The sequence below is a fragment of the Taudactylus pleione genome, unplaced genomic scaffold (assembly GCF_031769625.1).
Source record: "Taudactylus pleione unplaced genomic scaffold, aTauple2 ptg000571l, whole genome shotgun sequence".
NCBI lineage: Eukaryota > Metazoa > Chordata > Amphibia > Anura > Myobatrachidae > Taudactylus > Taudactylus pleione.
The window spans coordinates 1,793,857-1,814,953 of record NW_028284973.1 but is presented as its reverse complement, the minus strand read 5'-3'; the positions used below and the strand labels follow the sequence as shown (position 1 = coordinate 1,814,953).

The 21,097-nt window shown below is 46.7% G+C and overlaps 1 protein-coding gene across 2 annotated transcripts in view; it reads right to left on the bottom strand.

Annotated features, from left to right (window-relative positions):
• The window catches only part of LOC148481630 (scinderin-like), a 177,003-nt gene that overhangs the window by 149,121 nt on the left and 6,785 nt on the right, over positions 1–21,097 (bottom strand). For both annotated transcript variants that reach the window (XM_088453140.1, XM_088453139.1), the window contains exons 3-4: positions 15,552–15,713; positions 6,570–6,719 (exon numbers count right to left, since the gene is read on the bottom strand). In XM_088453140.1, the coding sequence (XP_088309266.1) occupies positions 6,570–6,719; positions 15,552–15,713 (312 nt within the window). The remainder of the gene's footprint in view (positions 1–6,569; positions 6,720–15,551; positions 15,714–21,097) is intronic.

Here is a 21,097-nt window from a genome sequence, read left to right as displayed (position 1 = left end):
TCATAAATTGTTTGCTCATATCTGTGAGATGCAAATACCAACTAAAAGTCATGTCAAGTGCATAAGGCTTGTGTGACACCGCTGGACTTTGCCACCAGTAATTTGCCATTTCAGTGCAGGCGGTGATGTTATGGCAAAGATCTCCAAGGTAACTTCTAGTATCTAAGTGGCCATTATTATTATTATTATTATATTTTATCTATAAGGTATCATGGGGGGATGGGTATGGGACGTTGGCGCTTGGGATCCAGGCACTGGCATCCCGACAGGGTTAGTATACTGACCAGCAGGGCCGGATTAAGGGGGGGGGGGGCAACAGGGGCGGTCGTCCCTGGCCCCCACACACGGAGAGGCCCCCACTAGCAGCAATGCAGCCGGTGGCTTCACCCGCCGCTAGTGTCCCCTCCCCTAGTGTAGTGTAGACCGAGCAGTGAGCGCGGCCACACTACACAGTGACATACACACAGCCGGCAGCTGTGTGTATGTTAGAGCAGCCGATGAGAGTCAGACAGACTCTCATTGGCTGCTTCGTCAACTGAGGGAGCCGGCTGGAGCTCACTCATGAGCTCCACCTTCCGGCTCCCCCCCGCAGCTGGTGATGATGGGAGAGACGTCATGACGCTGACGTCTCTCCCATCTGTGCAACAGAAGAGCCGGGAGTCGGGACTTGGAGCCGGCGGTCGCGTCAGGAGCGGGGATTCAGGTAAGTTTTTTTTTTTTGTGTGTGTGTGTGTGGGGGGCACTGTGACTGCATAGGGGGGAAGAGCTACAGGCGTCCATGTATAGGGGGCAGCTACAAGGGTCGCTGTATAGGGGGGCCACTTCATGGGGGCACTGTATAGGGGGGCACTGTATAGGGGGGCCACTTCATGGGGGCACTGTATAGGGGGGGCACTTCATGGGAGCACTGTATAGGGGGGGTGTTACTAGGGGCAATGCATAGAGGGGACTACTACTGGGGGCACTGTATAGGGGGGACCACTACATAGGGGGGACTACTACTGTGGGCAATGCATAGGGGGGACAACTACTGGGGGCACTGTATAGGGGGGACCACTACTGTGGGCATTATATAAGGGGCACTGTATAGGGAAGACAAATACTGGGGGCACTGCATAAGGGGCACTACTACAGGGGGCATTACTACAGGGGGCACTGCATAGGGGGGACCATTACTGGGGACATTGCATAAGGGGCACTTGTACAGTGGGCATTGCAAAAGGAGCATTAAGATGCTTAGAAAGAAAAAAAAATCCTAGGGTGACGAGAAACGGTGGTATATAGGGGCCCCCACAAGTTTGTTGCCCAGGGGCCCTCACAAACCTTAATCCGGCACTGCTGACCAGGTGTGTATCTATAATGGGTGCAGGGTGTACGGGGAACACAGGCCCCGCATCGCACACCCTGCACCCATAATCTTACTTACCTCTCCGGTGTCCCACGTCGACGCAGGTGCCCGGCACTGTAAACCCGACTGGCAAATGGCCGCGGTGGCCATTTTCCCGTCGTTTGTGCATGCGCAGTACAGGGAAGATGGCCGCCACGGCCATTTTCCTAGTGACCTGTGCATACACTATAGACTCTGGGCACACTCTAGTGCCCAGAGTCTATAACTCAGTGCACTGTCGGTCACCGGGCGGAGACGAGGGGGCCTGTGTCCTGCACACGGGCCCCCTCCTCTCTAGAAACGCTCCTGATACCGACACCTGTCAGTCGGTATCGTTCCCCTCACCCTACCCTAACCCTCCCGATGCCTAAACCTATCCCCCCCCCGAGTTCCTAAACTTAACCCTCCCCCCATAGTGCCTAACCCGAACCCTCCCCCTAACCCCAGTACTTACTCGGTGGTCGGGATGTCGGCGGTCGAGATACCGGCGCAGGGATTCTGACAGGTGTTGGGATTTCCGGCACCGGTAATTCTAAACGCCGGCATCCCCGGCACCAGGATACTGAACATATCACGCTTTTGGATGTTAGATTATGGATGCCGGGGGAGTCTGATTGAGCGTGGTAGAGAACTCCATAATCGGATAGCAGGACCGGCTCTAGGGGTGTTCGACCTCAGTGGTCGAACAGGGGCGCCACCCATAGAGGGCGCACCCTTCCCCAGCATCCTGATTTCCACCCATGGGCCGAAGTTGCCCATGGGTGGTCAAATCGGGTGTTGGGGACCCCCACCGCTGCAGCTGTTGGGCAGTGCCGAGACCCCAGAGTCTGAATGGATGCTATGCGAATGCGTGCGGTATCCATTCAGTGCCGTGAGAGGGCTGGGGGAAGCCCAGCTAGTGAGGCTCCCCCCAGCCTGACATTATCTGGTGGTGTTTCAGGGTTTAAATCACACATTTACTAACAGATGATTTTTACATATTTTTTTTAAACGATGTCAAAAAATCATCTCTAAAGCTCTGTTTTGGACATGTTGAGCTCCATGTAGCATTGGGAAATCCATGTGTAGGGGCAGCAAAAAGGGTGGGCTGACAGGGCCGTCGCCCGGAGCACTGTAGTCCTGAAGGGCGCAGCTGCAGTCACTACTGGATATAAAGGAAGACATCGTTGGCGTCTTCCTCAATGAATATCGGGCACGATGAAGTCACGTTGCGCGTGATGTCATAATGCCAGACATTTGTAAGGAGCATGGAAAGAGGAGCCACATCTAAGCGAGCCTCAGCCAGTGAGAGAGGAAAGCAGGAGACTCGCCGTGACTGGTCTAGGCTATAGTGACGTCAGGGTGTAGCAGCAGCAAAACAGCACAGCTGGAAGTGCCCGGAAGAGAGCACATAGTTCAGCGCAAGGGACAGTGGGTAAGTAAAGTTCAGATCTCCCAGGGCCAGAGAAGTCCTACAATGGATGATTGCTACTACCAGTCTTTACAATGTAGCATGAGATACAATGTAGCATGAATTGTGCTGGTACCTGGACAGATTGCTATCCATTATCTTACTGGGTCATATTGGCAAGGGTTAAAAAGAAGACCAACGTTATTTGTATCCAAAAAGTACTTAGGAGATATATACATTAATACCCCACATGACAACTTTAATTATATATCTTGTTGATGAAAGGACCCAATGACAAGAACCTGGCGACTAGTTTAAGAAGAAAGCATTTTTCCACACGAGTGGCGGGATGCATGACACATCGCATTCGGAATTTGATGCATCCTGCCACCCATTGCATGCATGCCGGCGTTAGATACACCGGTATGCATGAAGGAAATCACAAAGGACAGCTCTCTCTGTAAGAGCGGTCCTTTGTGAACAAGGGACTTCCGGGTCTATGACCCAGAAGCCCCTCCGGCGTCCTTCCGCACATGCGCACGCCGCGGGGGTTGCTGGGAGGGATCCGATTGCATCCCTCTCACAGCACTCTGCGGAGAGAAGCCCATAGGCTTCTATAGGGTAACACCATCTGAAGATGGAGTTACCCACCTCATCCAAGCGCATTCAGGGTTTGACCACATTTCTCACATTGTTGCATCCCGCCCTAATGTTTTCATCTTCAATAGAACATGGCCTTTAGGCCCATGTTTCTTAGTGAGAGGACATACTCATATGCTTACAGCTTTCTCCCTAAACCTGAACTCTTAAACACTATGAGTGACCTCAATAATGTCATGGGCTGTAAATAATCAGATGATGTCCACAATTGTAGTTTGCAATGGAAAAACCGGATATCACATTATATGGTTACCTAAGATATGTTTATTTTTGGAAGGGGGGTGGGTAGCGCCATTGGACATTTTTGGCAGGGTGCTCCACTTGGTCTAGAACCAGCCCAGTCCATGTGGATATAGCAGAGAGACAGTTGGTTACCTAGGTCAGGAGCGGAGAGGTCAATGAAGGTGTCCTCAACATAGAGAGGGGGTACTGGGGGCGGAATAAGAAAATTAGTTCACCAAAGGAAGAGGTGGGTATTGAGAAAAAAATCTGATGGCCTCAAACAGTGCCTTCTGGGATCCCTACACCTAGTAGAGAGGAGGATGTGCCATATGTAGAAACAATGAAGTAGCTGGTAGGAAGTGAAGATCAAAAGAAGTGTGTTTGGAATGCTGGTGGAAGAAGGGAGTAAGAAGAGAGAAAGTGGGAAATGTGATTGCAAATGGGAGGAGAGAGATAGGGTGGTAGTGGAAGAGAAAGGCTTGTTTGAGAGATGGTTTCTTCAGGATTGGTGTATGAGAACTTGTTTAAAGGAGGAAGGGAATGTGCCACTGGAGAGTGAGCTAGAGAGATGGGCATGCAGTGAGGGAGAGGAAGCAAAGACGCTCTGAAGGAACAGGATGGATTGAGCAGGTTGTAGGGTGAGATGATGAGATAAGTGGAGAGACTTTGGACCGCATTCAGACCCAGTCGCAAGCGCTGAGCGTTCGCAACCGGGTCGATGTTTTGGTCCCGTGCACGCACAGCGGCCGCACTGCGCGTGCGCAAGCTCCGGAGCTCTCAACAAAAGGGCCGGCTGTCGATGTTGATCGACAGCTCGGCCCATTTTGTAGGCGGGGCGGGGGGTGGCTACTCAAACGGAGGTGTTCCTAATGGAACGCTTGCCGTTTTGTGGGCGGCCGCACTGACATCAGCAGTTATGTCAGTGGGGAGCTTCCAGCTCGATCAGAGCAGGAAGCTCCCTGGGGCTTACGGTTGCCGAGACCCAACCTTAGGGTCTCATCGCAAGCCCCGATGGTCGCGATGGTCCGGAACATCGCGACCATTAACCTGGTCGGTCGCTAAGCTGTGGGTGGTAACCCACAGCTTAGCTAGCAACCAGGAGGCCGCACTAAAAAAAAGAAGCGCCCGCCCTCATTCAGAGAGAGCGATCGCTTCTTGCGACCGCCTCTGAATGAGGACCTTTGTCCTTTATTACTGGGGAAAGAGTCCTTGTGGGTGTATTGGAGACTGTAGGGAAAGGTGGGTATTGTGTGACGCATCCAGCATGAGGAAATATATTGTTGAATGATGTCAATTTAGTCTTTGAAGTAGATGGCAAAATCATGAATGTAGCAAAGGAGCATCAGCTTCGAACACTAGCTGGACATTATCGAATTGAAGTTTGTTTATTTGGAAATTGAAAGGACAGTGTTGTACTGTAAGATAAAAGGATCTATTTCATAATGGAGAATAGCATGTCCTAGGATGGACATGTGCAATTGAAGCTGCCCCCACCTCCCCTCTCTGCCAATGGCTCTCACTGCGTAGAGGAGAGAGGGGACAGGCCAGCAGAGGAGAACCCTGCGCTGACACAGGTAAGTATTACAGGGACCGAGACAGGGACATGCTTAGGAGACTCGGCCAACGCTGGGTCCATGTTACTAGGGAAATTAAAATACAGGAAGTCAGGATTGGCGCAAGATATCGTTCCAGGCATTTATACATATAGTAGCATCAACTGTGATATCACATTTATTTATGGTGTAATAATAATAATTTACTATTTTCGAATTATTAACATTTGAATAAGCCTGAATCAATATGTACTATTTATTTACTCTTACATTTTGAAGATGGGCGCTGTGGTGACTTGGGCCACGGAGAACCACAGCGATGGAATGCTTACCTTATAGGTTTTTACAGAAATAACCGTAGCAGAAAATGAGCAATTTTATAAAATGTATATCTTTTGTGTTCTCCTGAAAGAGTGTAATGAGTTTAGTGTGAATCTCAAAAGCAGGTGCCAAAGCTGTGATACCCTGTCTGCCCGCCCACAGATCTAGATCCTGCCCTCCATCAGAGGTTTTAATCTAGCACTACCAGCACCTGCCTATCACAGCCTAGCGCTGGTATCTGAATTTTCAGGAGACCCTTACCTTCCTCCATTTTGCCAAGACCAACCTAGGCTATGCAAGCTAGTGCTGGTAGTACTATGGGGGAGTGATACACACTTTATTAAAAAAAAAAAAAAGTGAAATATATATAGAGGTCAATCAACAGATACAGAACTCCTCCTGGACAGAGTCCTGGGGACCTAGGCAAGAAACTGATTTAGGGTCCACGTGTTCCCCCTGCTTTTGTCATTAACACCCCACTTATAAACAGATAGTGTAATCCTGACCCCTCAGTGGCCCCTGTGCCCTAAGCAGGGGCCTAGGTTGCATAACCTAATGGATGATCCGCTTATGCTAATGACTGGATGTCTGTCTGGGCTACAACAAAGGGAGCAAGTACAGACCTTTAATATTTGTACCCTGCGCTTTAATCCCCTTCCCTCCCCATTCAGCTTAAGGGCCAAATGAAATAGCCCGCGGTTTACATGCACAGGCCTCCCCAATTCCCTGGAGACCTGTGCATGCACAATAGACTCTATGATCCTAGTGCTCAGATTCTACTGCACTGCCATCTAGAGACTAGGGGGTCCAGACGGAGATTGCACGCGGGCCTCCTCTTAATATGCCCCTGCTAGACATACACATTTTTCATGTGCATGCGCAGTATTAAATATTTCTACCTACTACTCGTGTATATATATATATATATATATATATATATATATATATATAGTTTTGTAACTATTTGGTTTCTACTAGTAAATTGCATATCATACCACAAAACAATATCGCTGGCAAATACTCATTAAGGCGTCACCTGTATAAGGTTGCTTGGCTCATTTCCGTCTTCCACAACATTTAGTTTAGCTCTTCCTTTTCTTTCGCTGTCAAGAATGCTGGTGGCAACTTGTGAGGCTTTGAGACGTTCGTACTTGTTGCATTTTTCCCCGCACCATTGATAAATTTCCTACAGCGTGAAAAAAGAAAAATGACCTTATAACGACATCACATCCTGGGCAGAGGGTCTTGGGCTAGTTCTACAATACAACCATAGATTCATTGAACTAACCTCTGAGTCTAAATCAGGGAGTTAGGGTATCGGGCCTGGCTCACACTTAGGGGGAGATGTATCATCGGCGACATCGCCGATGCGGTACATCCCCCTTGACTTCACGTACATACCGCGGTTAATTACCGTGGTATGTACCAAGAATATCGCAAAGAACAGCTCTCTCGATGAGAGCTGTCCTTTGCGATGCTGCCGGGCAGAGGGACTTCCGGGTTTAACACCCAGAAGTCCTTCTGCGCATGCCGCGATCCCTCCCAGCCCCGAGCGTCGCGCTAAGAAGCCCATAGGCTTCTATTGGGTAACGCCACCTGAAGGTGGCGTTACCTAGCGACGCGCTGCATTCTGCTGCTTAATACATACGGGGAATGCGGTAAAACCCCCGAAAACTGCATTTTCGGGGGTTTTACCGCATTTTCGCCGATGATACATCTCCCCCTTAAGCACAGTGTGGTCAATATAAATGAAGAGAATAAAAACATTTTACTAAATTGAACTCTATAGAGAGAAATTCTAAAGCTTCCTTTTGAAGCAAGATTTATTAAAGATTCATCAGCCTTCCTGCTGAATGAATTTATTACTTGCATTAGATGGAGATTCTTCATTCACAAAACTCTCCAATGAGAAACAGTGTTGATTATTCCCCCACAAACTGCAAGTACGCTTTCCTTTCTGTGGGCCTGATCCAGCAAGGATGGCAAGTGCTAAGACGCACGCAGTCGGACGATTTTTGGGATCTGCATATGCATCGCAGTGCGCGAACTAGCCACTGCGATCGGAAATGAGATCACAGTGTGTACGTAGATCTATTGCAGAGTGATTGACAGGAAGTACCGTTTGTGGGTGGTGACGGGGGGTGATCGAGCGAACGCAAGCGTGTCAGTGCGTTTGTACGCAGTTACAGGGGCGTGTATAATTAAGCCCCTGTGACGGCATACGCAGCCTGAGCTCTAGATACCGACAGGAAGTTTAGCAGTTTGTGAGTGAGGTCTGACCTGCCTTAATTGTTCGTGAGGCTCCGATGGTACCGATGTTTTTGCAGACTTGCAAGGTACTATGGATGTGAGTAAAGGGAAGTGGGCGTCATTATGTTATGCTGCGGCGGAATTGCGATTGCAGTCATTTGCATAATTGTGCAGCAAAACTGCGTACGCGCTTGCTGCCGTGATCGAATCAGCGATCCTTGCTGAATCAGGCCCTGTGTAACGTTGCTATTAGTAAATAATCTATGTAAAAGGGCTATTTTTTACCAAGTGTTGATTTCACCTGCGCTATGAAGCTAACAGACTTTGCTGCAGACTGACGGCAGTTTTACAGGTCAAACCCTCTGATTTTATTAAAATGTTTTGACTTTCAGATCCTCTGGAATAATGGCAAAAAATGGTTTTGCAGAACTATTGTTTAGTAAATTTCCTGTGAAAGTAGCATTAAGGAACTGGGATTTGATTATAATGGTGCATCAAAACTCTAAGACTTTCACAAACTAAAGAGCTGAGGCAGAAACTGATGTGATAATACAGGACTTTATTGCAGCAAGCTCAAAAATAGAATACCCCCAAAAATGTATTACCTACAACTTTTCTGGCACCTCCAGAAGAGTTCCCAGAGATGCAGGAGACCACTGCGTGTGGGCAGGCGAGTAGCGTCATTTAGCCCTGATTAAATGAGAATGGCATTATAAAGCCCCCTTATGCCGGCATGGGAGTGTCGTGGGCATGTATGTAAAGCTACATACAATTCTGAGTTGTGCATACAAGGCTGTAAAGCATGTTTCTGACAGGTCTCTTGCACCTAGCATACTGTACATACAGTGGTGCTGGCAAAAGTGACAGGACCCACGTGTATTTATTCATGCACTTGGAGCTCTGCCAGCCAATCAGCCTGCTGATTTTATAAGAGACAGTCACTTACAGCCAATCAGCAGTCTGTTCCCATGGTAGCGGCTGCTGAATGGCTGGTGGGTCTCCAAGTGCAGGAACACATGTGGGTTCTGTCACTTTCGCGAGCAGCACTGTATGTATATATAGAGCTGCTATGGCCGTCAGGATCGGGATTCAGTTTGTTATTTTCTTACCCAAGGATGCTACTGGAGAAGAGGACAGAGCTATGCCTGGGATGCTAATGGACATGGGGACCGACCGGTGCAAGTGACAAGGTAAGTATGTAGTGTGATTGCGGGGAAATGTGAGTGAGTGTAATAAAATAATAAAACATTTGGCATGTGTGTACTGTTTTTATTTTAATATTTCTTTAACAGGGGGACTGCAAGCACCAGCGGGCCCATAATGCTCTGCATGCTGGTACTTGTGGTTCTCCAAGCATGGGTGCCGAGTGGGGGGGGTGGATACTAATTATGCTTGCTGGAGGGCCCGGGCCCAGCACACGCTGTTGTGTGCTGGGCTGCAAAGGGAGACTGCTTGCTGCTGTATAGCTTCTGCCTGTGGGGGGGAGCAATCAACTTGATTATGCCCCCCCTGGATTTGTGCTGGCTGAGGGGCACACAGCGCCCCCTCCCAAGCGCGCAGCGCTGTAACTATGTTTTTTTTCTCTTTCATTTTTCTTAAGGGGATGTGGCCACGCCTCCTGTGAATAGGCCACGCCCTTTCACTCAGGCCCAACCCGACTCTTGGCAGCCCTGTCTTCAAGTACCAGCACAGTGATCTGTGTATGCTTCTGCTAAACACGCTGCTCACAGGCAGCTCCATTGTGTTCAGTCTGACACGATTGCATACACCATCGATAGACACGATTCAGTCAAACACAATTCTTAGTAAATTTGTGAGCTTCTCTGAGACAAACTCACATGTGTCTAGGCAATGTCAGGTGTGTTTAATACCTGGACAGACATGAGTCTTTGTAAATTTACCATTCAAAATCTGTTTTCTCATATTCACTGCCCCCTCTCCTCCCCACTTCCTAAAGTGGAAGAGGGGAGGAGAGGGGGATTATTGCCAGTGTTGTCTAGAGATGTGCGTGGACTCCAGTGTTTTGGTCTTGATTCGACTTTGAACCCCAAAGTTCGAACCACACATTTCTCGTCTTGTCTCTCACCCAGAGTACTAAACTGTCTAGAGATATCTGATGCACTTAGAACATCAGACTGATGCGACTGGTGTCTCTCTAGCTGTTGTGGAACATCAAATTCAAGTGCTTCCTGTAGACCAGGAGTGGGCGGGGTATGCTGTAACTTGTGGTTCCATATTAGCAGGTAAACCTCAGAATTAGGGATGAGCGGGTTCGGTTCACTGAGAACCGAACCCACCCGAACTTAGGGGATCCGAATCAGATCTGAGTTGGCTCGGGTTTTCCCGCCTGGCTCGGATCTGATATCGAGGCAAAACGTCATCATGCTGCTGTCGGATTCTCGTGGGTTTTGGATCCTATAAAGGTCCCGCGATCGCCGCCATTTTTCATTCCGGCTGTGGAGAGTGAAGAGGGAGGGAGCTGGGAGCTGTGCTGTGCTGCTCTGCATACTAGGGCTGGCTACAGTTGTGTTGCTTAATGTCCATAGGGGCTGGCTGTTGTCCATATAGGGGCTGGCTGGCTGTTGTTGTGACTGAGGTTGTCCTGTCCATCCATAGGGGCTGGCTGTCTGTTGTCCATATATAGGGGCTGGCTGGCTGTTGTCCTGTCCATAGGGGCTGGGTGGCTGTAGTCCATAGGGGCTGGCCGGCTGTTGTCCATAATATAGGGGCTGGCTGTTGTCCTGAACATAGGGGTTGGCTGGCTGTTGTCCATAGAGGCTGGCTGTTCTGCTGTGTTGTCCAGGGAGTGCTCTGTCCATAAGGGGTGTTCTTCACCCCTACTGTGAAAGTAAAATTAAAAAAAATTGTGTGCGTGTTAGCCACACCTTTCATCAACGTAGGTGCGCAGGGGAGCTGTGCTGCCTCTGTCGTTTATCAAGAGACTGCTGCCTCGTTCAGGTGCTCCCTCCCAAGTGGAAAAAAAAATTAATTCAATCAATCAATCAGTCAATCAATGTGTTTTTTTTTTCTGTGTGTGTGTGCGCGTTAGACATGGCATCACAAACACCTCTGCTGAGTTGTGCATAAACATTTTCAAAGGTGAAACTAGAGGATATGGTGTAAAAAATGGAATAAAGCAGCTAAACTGCGTTCTCTGATTATAGTGTCCCTACTCCCTACCCTGGGCCCCTCTACCTGACTTTCAGTGAGTCAGAGGGGCAACTCCATGCAACCGTATTCCAGAGTGCAGCTGCTTCTCCTGTAGCCCAGGTCAGAAGATATGTAGGGGGTCTGGTGGCGATATGGACTAAATGGAGCTCACATCCACTAAAGTGGACAATGAATCCCCAATCTAACAGGGAGCACAGCTGTAATTTATACACAACACAGGATAGGGTGACGATATAGGCTTGGGTGATGGTATAATCTGGGGTGATGTATACATCATCTTCTTCACACAATATTACTTTGGCCCCGCTGGAATCCACCATTACAGGAGCCTGTGTAATTTTTGCACGTTTGACGGTAAAGGTCTTTCTCGTAGAATTTTGTATTTCATTTTGATGGACGTCATCTTTTCAACATTTTGGGGAAGTAGTCTCAGGCCGATCACTGACAAGGTTCTCGGCTGTGTGAAAACTCTGAGCAAGTACACACTGGAAGGTGGACAGCTCAAGTAAAGCAAAGGCAGTTTTTTTGTGTAATGGCCTTCAAGGGGTATATTTATTTACTAAAGTTTCTAAATATGAAAAGTGTTCATGTTGCCCATAGCAACCAATCAGATCCTGTCTATCATTTTGTAGAATGCAATAGAGAAATGGTAACTACAATTTGGTTGCTATGGGCAACATGAACACTTTTTATTTTAGAAACTTTAGTAAAACTAAAATTACCCCCAAATTGCCTCTTTTTCCTGCCAGTAGTTATTTACATGTATCTCTTTCTCTTCAGATCTGTGTCTGTTGGGAAGAAAAAACAATGGCCCTCATTCAGAGGTGGTCGCAAGAAGCGATCGCTCTCTCTGAATGAGGGCGGGCGCATCTTTTTTTTAGTGTGGCCTCCTGGTCACAAGCTAAGCTGTGGGTTACCACCCACAGCTTAGCTAGCGACCAGGGTGATGGTTGCGATGGTCAAGACCATCGCGACCATCGGGGCTTACGACGAGACCCTAAGGTTGGGTCTCGTTAACCGCAAGCCCCAGGGAACTTCCTGCTCTGATCGAGCAGGAAGCTCCCCACTGACATAATTGATGATGCCAGTGCGGTCGCCCACAAACGGCATGCGTTCCGAAAGGAACGCCTCCGATTGTTCAGCCATCCCCCCCGGCCCGCCTACCAAACGGGGCGAGCTGTCGATCAACATTGACAGCCGTCCCTTTGGTAGCGAGCTCCAGAGCTAGAGAGTTTCTCTCTCACTCCAGGGCTTGTGCACGCGCAGTGCGGCCGCTGCACGTGCGCAGGGCTAACCATCGACCCGGTTGCGAGCGCATCGGTGCTTGCGACCGGGTCTGAATGAGACCCAATGTCTTCATCCCTTCTGGGATGAAAATCCACTCCCAGCAAGTAGGCATGGCGATCAAGAATTCCCAAAAAAGACACAACGTAAGAGTTAAACCTGAAATCTGAAATGTTGCATTTAATGCTCTGTTCCACTTGTTCACATATCTGATCTGGTTAAGTGGACAGTTGGAACAACGGCAGTTTGAAGGCCACTAACTAACTAACTATGTTTTTTTTTATGTCCTTGTACAGGTTGGGAAATACCTTTACAGAAGGTTTGCAAAGGATTATTTAAGTCAATTGTTTTTGGAAAGCACTCTTCCTGGTCCCCTTCTGGGATGAAAATCCACTCCTAGCCGCAGAAGCAGGCGCAGGATTCTCTAGAAAGACACAACATAAGGCCTTAAATCAGGGGTAGCCAACCTCGGTCCTCGAGAGCTACTAACAGTTCACGTTTTCCAGACCACCATGCAGGTGCACAGGTGCATTTATTACTCAGCACCACATTTGAAAAGATCCACAGGTGGAGGTAATTATTTATTACAGTTGTGATTCTGTGAGACCTGGAAAACATGCACTGTTGGTAGCTCTCGAGGACCAGGGTTGGCTACCCCTGCCTTAAATCATAGATCTTACGCTTGTCCACATATCTGTGCTGGTTAAGTGGCACTTTGAGGCCACTAACTAACTATGTTTTTTTAATGTCCCTGTACAGGTTGGGAAATGCTTTTTCATGTTAAAAGCACTACTAGAAGTCTTCATGGTCCCCTTCTGGGATGAGAAAATCCTCTCCCAGCAGCAGCAGGCATGGCACTCAAGGACTCTTCTGGGGCAAGGATTGATGTGAATGAGTAAAATATATTTTTGTAAATGCCTCCTCCCCTCCCCTTCTCCCTCATAAATTTTCTTCAGAATCAAAAAATTAAATAAAATTTACTACCAATCAACCCTTCCTGTCCCTGCTGTACCTTCAACTACATACATACTCCAACTCCCTCAGGCCTCTCTTGAATAATAAAAACATTTGTTTCCTGATGTGCCATGTTGGAAGTTGAACTGCCACGTGTTTGTACTGCCCACTGCTGCCGCTTACCTTAGTCAGCCAGCTAGCTTGGTGCAAATTTTGGGCCTAAACTGGATGAAAACAATATAATGAGCTGTGAGGTGGTCAAAATTGACTGGAAACGAGTGGAAATAAATGTTATTGAGGTTAATATTACTGAAAAAACAGGCCCATTTTATGTGATTTTAGCTGTTTTTATGATTTTTTTAGAAAAAAATCCAGATCCAAAACCAAAACCGAAAATCAAAACAAGGAGGTGAGGGGGTCGGTGCACATCTCTACTCAGAATACCTACCGCTGCCCACATGAGTTTTAATTCACTATTTAGATTTTATGTCACAATTGTCTCCCGACTTGCTGCTACAATTATATGTGACCGCTACATAGTACATACTTATAAATTCTGCTGTTGTCTTTATCTTTTACTATATTATTTATGACTTAAAGCAATAAGGAAACACATAGCAATTTCTTTAACAGATTATCGAGTTATGCTATTAACTTCTTTATCTCACAGTTACATTTTTGATCTGTATAAGTACTGTAGTATCTGTTATATGTTTATGCGGATAACTTTGCCCCCATTAACATACTTGAAAAGCACGTACAACACACTACTTTTGAAAAAGCATTTCAGGGAGATTGTGAAAGTAACACCTATGAGCTCGGCGGTAAAGTGGACGTGTACTGCTAAAACAGTGAGGTGTCTCATAAAATTGACTTACATTCAAAAGTAGACGAGTTCAAAAGCAGTCAGTAAGATCTATTTGTTCATGCAAACACACTGATACTTTTCAGAAATTGCATGTAGCCATTGGGATCATTGGGATCATTGGGCCTGATTCAGAGCCGTTCGCTATTTGCGGTCGTTCGTTCAAAAACAAGGGGTGGCTATTCAAATGATCCGTTCGCAAATTGCAGTCTGTTCACACCTCTAAGTCTGAACGAGCGAGCAAAACATACGCTCGTTTATTTGTTAAAAACGCCCCCTGGCCGCTCGCACCATACGTCATGTCCGCTATTTATTAGATTAATCGAGTACATCGACCAGCGTATGAACTGCTCGCTATTCTTGTGGTTGGTTTTTGCTACCACAATCTTGCGAGCAGTTCTGGCTATAAAATAACCCAGTGACGTGGTCAATGACGCTGCTGTATTAATTATGCACACGCGCATGCGTAGAACGATCCGTACGCATGCGCAGATGTGCGAACATCGCTCGGAACGAGCGTACTGCCGCTAGCGAGTGGCTCTGAATGAGGGCCATTGTGCCTTATAACCAATAACGGATTTTAAATCCTTCACTTCAGTGAGCCAGTGCAGTCAGTGACTTCCCATTGTAAGCACCACCTGCCACTCACACATAGGACAGGCAGCCCCAGGGTATATCAACTTCTCCTGGGATTGCCAGTCTGGGCTGCGATTAGCAGAAAGCGGCTAATCACAGTGGAAGCCGCTGCTCTGCCTTTCAGGCAGCCCTACACGGCTTCTCGGGTCTGTAGCAAAAGCAGCCCTCAAAATCCGGTGTCATGCACATGCGCGGTGCCTCCGCCGCTCATGCGCCGGTCCTGGCGCCTACCAGATCTATTGCGCAGATGCCGGGACCCGACCTGCCACAGACCGACCAGCAGCACCGACAGCCCCCCTCAGGTAAGAGGGCAGGAGCCACTGCTGCGTACTGTATAACCAAAGCAGGGATCTCATTTGAATGTATATATCTCTGTTTTTATTTTTAATATAACAGCTATATAATGGGGGTAAGGTGCAATCAGGGAGATTGTCAGACTCTTCAGGGAGACAGGGAGATTGTTACTATTTCAGAGAGTCTCCCTGACAATGAGGGAGGGTTGGCAGGCATGACGTACGATATTATTATGCGTGGGTTACAGTGTTACTATGACGTACGATATTATTATGCGTGGGTTACTGTGTTACTTACTGTTCATGTTCAGCAAGTTTTTTTTTTACTTTTTAATTTATAATCTTACAACAGCCTATGGTGAATTTGGTGTATGACCTATTTACTAAAGTGCTAAATATATCTAAACTTCGGAATTATTTCTGTGATACACAACAAGAAAGGAAAATCGACGGCAGTGATAGCAAAACAGATACACAATAGCCTCAATTTAACTTCTGGTCAACATATCATATGTTTGCTACAGAGCTGACACCTTCAGTGGTGAATTGCCGCACATATACTCACAGCTCCAACGTCAATAATGAAACAGTCTCCATTGTTGAAGCTGGACCAGTTAAAAGGGACTTCTGTAGCCCGGATCACCCTCCTCCCTTTAATGTGTAGAATTCTGCGTGCAGAGAGGTCATTGGTAATTGCATGTGTGAAGCCAGAGGCCACCCCGCCAGCCTGAGGAAAATAACATGTTTTATCGCTACGTTATTCCATATCTCATATCTCATATATTTAAGTTTCTAAAAAAAATAATAATATATAATACAAAAGACTACAAGCTTGCATTATGTGATACAAAGTCAATAGAGCAGAATTTTAGGATAGAGATAGTAAGTTAATGTCAATGAGATGGTAAAAGTGCCTCATGTGATGGTAGCAATGAATGAGATGGTAGTAGTGCCTGAGGGGATGGTAGTAGTACCTAATGAGAAAGTAGAAACCCTTAATCAGACAGTAATAGCACCTAATGAGATGGTAGTAGCGCTTGAGGGGATGGTAGTAGCGCCTGATGAGATGGTAGTAGAGCCTGAGATGAAAGTTGCACCTGATGAGATAGTAGTAGAGGTTGATGAGATGATAGCAGCGCCTAATGAGACAGTAGTAGCACCTAATGAGATGGTAGTAACACCTGATGAGATGGTAGTAGCGCCTAATGAGATGGTAGTAGCGGCTGATGAGATGGTAGTAGAGGCTGATGAGATGGTAGTAGCACCAAATGAGATGGTAGTAGCACCTGAAGAGATGATAGTAGCACCTAATGAGATGGTAGTAGCGGCTGATGAGATGATAGTAGCGACTAATGAGACAGTAGTAGCACCTAATGAGACAGTAGAAGCACTTAATGAGACAGTTGTAGCACCTAATGAGATGGTAGTAGTGCCTGATCAGATGGTAGAGCCTAATGAGATGGTAGTAGCACCTGATGAGATGGTAGTAAAGCCTAATGAGATGATAGTAGCACCTGATGAGATGGTAGTAGAGGCTGATGAGGTGGTAGTAGCACCTAATGAGATGGTAGTAGCAGCTGAAGAGATGGTAGTAGCACCTAATGAGATGATAGTAGCACCTGATGAGATGGTAGTAGAGGCTGATGAGGTGGTAGTAGCACCTAATGAGATGGTAGTAGCAGCTGATGAGATGGTAGTAGCACCTAATGAGATGATAGTAGCACCTGATGAGATGGTAGTAGAGGCTGATGAGGTGGTAGTAGCACCTAATGAGATGGTAGTAGCGGCTGATGAGATGGTAGTAGCGCCTAATGAGATGATAGTAGCACCTGATGTGATGGTAGCAGCGCCTAATGAGATGGTAGTAGAGCCTAATGAGATGTAGTAGTGCCTGATGAGATGGTAGTAGTGCCTGATGAGATGGTAGTAGAGCCTAATGAAACGATAGTAGCACCTAATGAGATGGTAGTAGAGCCTAATGAGATGTAGTAGTGCCTGATGAGATGGTAGTAGAGCCTAATGAGACGATAGTAGCACCTAATGAGATGGTAGTAGCGGCTGATGAGATGGTAGTAGCACCTAATGAGATGGCAGTAGAGCCTAATGAGATGTAGTAGTGCCTGATGAGATGGTAGTAGAGCCTAATGAGACGATAGTAGCACCTAATGAGATGGTAGTAGCGGCTGATGAGATGGTAGTAACGTACTTAATGAGACAGTAGTTGCACCTAATGAGATGGTAGTAGCGTCTAATGAGATGGTAGTAGAGTCTAATGAGATGTAGTAGCGCCTGATGAGATGATAGTAGCACCTAATGATATGGTAGTAGCGGCTGATGAGATGATAGTAGCGCCTAATGAGACAGTAGTAGCACCTAATGAGACAGTAGAAGCACTTAATGAGACAGTTGTAGCACCTAATGAGATGGTAGTAGTGCCTGATCAGATGGTAGACCCTAATGAGATGGTAGTAGCACCTGATGAGATGGTAGTAAAGCCTAATGAGATGATAGTAGCACCTGATGAGATGGTAGTAGAGGCTGATGAGGTGGTAGTAGCACCTAATGAGATGGTAGTAGCAGCTGAAGAGATGGTAGTAGCACCTAATGAGATGATAATAGCACCTGATGAGATGGTAGTAGAGGCTGATGAGGTGGTAGTAGCACCGAATGAGATGGTAGTAGCAGCTGATGAGATGGTAGTAGCACCTAATGAGATGATAGTAGCACCTGATGTGATGGTAGCAGCGCCTAATGAGATGGTAGTAGAGCCTAATGAGATGTAGTAGTGCCTGATGAGATGGTAGTAGTGCCTGATGAGATGGTAGTAGAGCCTAATGAAACGATAGTAGCACCTAATGAGATGGTAGTAGAGCCTAATGAGATGTAGTAGTGCCTGATGAGATGGTAGTAGAGCCTAATGAGACGATAGTAGCACCTAATGAGATGGTAGTAGCGGCTGATGAGATGGTAGTAGCACCTAATGAGATGGCAGTAGAGCCTAATGAGATGTAGTAGTGCCTGATGAGATGGTAGTAGAGCCTAATGAGACGATAGTAGCACCTAATGAGATGGTAGTAGCGGCTGATGAGATGGTAGTAACGTACTTAATGAGACAGTAGTTGCACCTAATGAGATGGTAGTAGCGTCTAATGAGATGGTAGTAGAGTCTAATGAGATGTAGTAGCGCCTGATGAGATGATAGTAGCACCTAATGATATGGTAGTAGCGGCTGATGAGATGATAGTAGCGCCTAATGAGACAGTAGTAGCACCTAATGAGACAGTAGAAGCACTTAATGAGACAGTTGTAGCACCTAATGAGATGGTAGTAGTGCCTGATCAGATGGTAGACCCTAATGAGATGGTAGTAGCACCTGATGAGATGGTAGTAAAGCCTAATGAGATGATAGTAGCACCTGATGAGATGGTAGTAGCACCTAATGAGATGATAATAGCACCTGATGAGATGGTAGTAGAGGCTGATGAGGTGGTAGTAGCACCTAATGAGATGGTAGTAGCAGCTGATGAGATGGTAGTAGCACCTAATGAGATGATAGTAGCACCTGATGTGATGGTAGCAGCACCTAATGAGATGGTAGTAGAGCCTAATGAGATGTAGTAGTGCCTGATGAGATGGTAGTAGTGCCTGATGAGATGGTAGTAGAGCCTAATATAACGATAGTAGCACCTAATGAGATGGTAGTAGAGCCTAATGAGATGTAGTAGTGCCTGATGAGATGGTAGTAGAGCCTAATGAGACGATAGTAGCACCTAATGATATGGTAGTAGCAGCTGAAGAGATGGTAGTAGAGGCTGATGAGATGGTAGTAGCGGCTGATGAGATGGTAGTAGCACCTAATGAGATGGTAGTAGAGCCTAATGAGATGTAGTAGTGCCTGATGAGATGGTAGTAGAGCCTAATGAGACGATAGTAGCACCTAATGAGATGGTAGTAGCGGCTGATGAGATGGTAGTAGCGCACTTAATGAGACAGTAGTTGCACCTAATGAGATGGTAGTAGCGTCTAATGAGATGGTAGTAGAGTCTAATGAGATGTAGTAGCGCCTGATGAGATGATAGTAGCACCTAATGAGATGGTAGTAGCGGCTGATGAGATGATAGTAGTGCCTAATGAGACAGTAGTAGCACCTAATGAGACAGTAGAAGCACTTAATGAGACAGTTGTAGCACCTAATGAGATGGTAGTAGTGCCTGATCAGATGGTAGAGCCTAATGAGATGGTAGTAGCACCTGATGAGATGGTAGTAAAGCCTAATGAGATGATAGTAGCACCTGATGAGATGGTAGTAGAGGCTAATGAGGTGGTAGTAGCACCTAATGAGATGGTAGTAGCAGCTGAAGAGATGGTAGTAGCACCTAATGAGATGATAGTAGCACCTGATGAGATGGTAGTAGAGGCTGATGAGGTGGTAGTAGCACCTAATGAGATGGTAGTAGCAGCTGATGAGATGGTAGTAGCACCTAATGAGATGATAGTAGCACCTGATGTGATGGTAGCAGCGCCTAATGAGATGGTAGTAGAGCCTAATGAGATGTAGTAGTGCCTGATGAGATGGTAGTAGTGCCTGATGAGATGGTAGTAGAGCCTAATGAAATGATAGTAGCACCTAATGAGATGGTAGTAGAGCCTAATGAGATGTAGTAGTGCCTGATGAGATGGTAGTAGAGCCTAATGAGACGATAGTAGCACCTAATGATATGGTAGTAGCAGCTGAAGAGATGGTAGTAGCACCTAATGAGATGATAGTAGCACCTGATGAGATGGTAGTAGAGGCTGATGAGGTGGTAGTAGCACCTAATGAGATGGTAGTAGCAGCTGATGAGATGGTAGTAGCACCTAATGAGATGGTAGTAGTGGCTGATGAGATGGTAGCAGCGCCTAATGAGTTGATAGTAGCACCTGATGTGATGGTAGCAGTGCCTAATGAGATGGTAGTAGAGCCTAATGAGATGTAGTAGTGCCTGATGAGATGGTAGTAGTGCCTGATGAGATGGTAGTAGAGCCTAATGAAATGATAGTAGCACCTAATGAGATGGTAGTAGAGCCTAATGAGATGTAGTAGTGCCTGATGAGATGGTAGTAGAGCCTAATGAGACGATAGTAGCACCTAATGAGATGGTAGCAGCAACTAATGAGATGGTAGTAGAGTCTAATGAGATGTAGTAGCGCCTGATGAGATGGTAGTAGAGCCTAATGAGATGGCAGTAGCGGCAGATGAGATGGTAGTAGAGCCTAATGAGATGGTAGTAGCAGCTGATGAGATGGTAGTAGAGGCTGATGACATGGTAGTAGAGGCTGATGACATGGAAGTAGAGCCTAATGAGATGATAGTAGCGGCTGATGAGATGGTAGTAGCGCCCTTAATGAGACAGTAGTTGCACCTAATGAGATGGTAGTAGCGTCTAATGAGATGGTAGTAGAGTCTGAGATGTAGTAGCGCCTGATGAGATGATAGTAGCACCTAATGAGATGGTAGTAGCGGCTGATGAGATGATAGTAGCGCCTAATGAGACAGTAGTAGCACCTAATGAGACAGTAGAAGCACTTAATGAGATGGTAGTAGCGTCTAATGAGATGGTAGTAGAGTCTAATGAGATGTAGTAGCGCCTGATGAGATGATAGTAGCACCTAATGAGATGGTAGTAGCGGCTGATGAGATGATAGTAGCGCCTAATGAGACAGTAGTAGCACCTAATGAGACAGTAGAAGCACTTAATGAGACAGTTGTAGCACCTAATGAGATGGTAGTAGTGCCTGATCAGATGGTAGAGCCTAATGAGATGGTAGTAGCACCTGATGAGATGGTAGTAAAGCCTAATGAGATGATAGTAGCACCTGATGAGATGGTAGTAGAGGCTGATGAGGTGGTAGTAGCACCTAATGAGATGGTAGTAGCAGCTGAAGAGATGGTAGTAGCACCTAATGAGATGATAGTAGCACCTGATGAGATGGTAGTAGAGGCTGATGAGGTGGTAGTAGCACCTAATGAAATGGTAGTAGCAGCTGATGAGATGGTAGTAGCACCTAATGAGATGATAGTAGCACCTGATGTGATGGTAGCAGCGCCTAATGAGATGGTAGTAGAGCCTA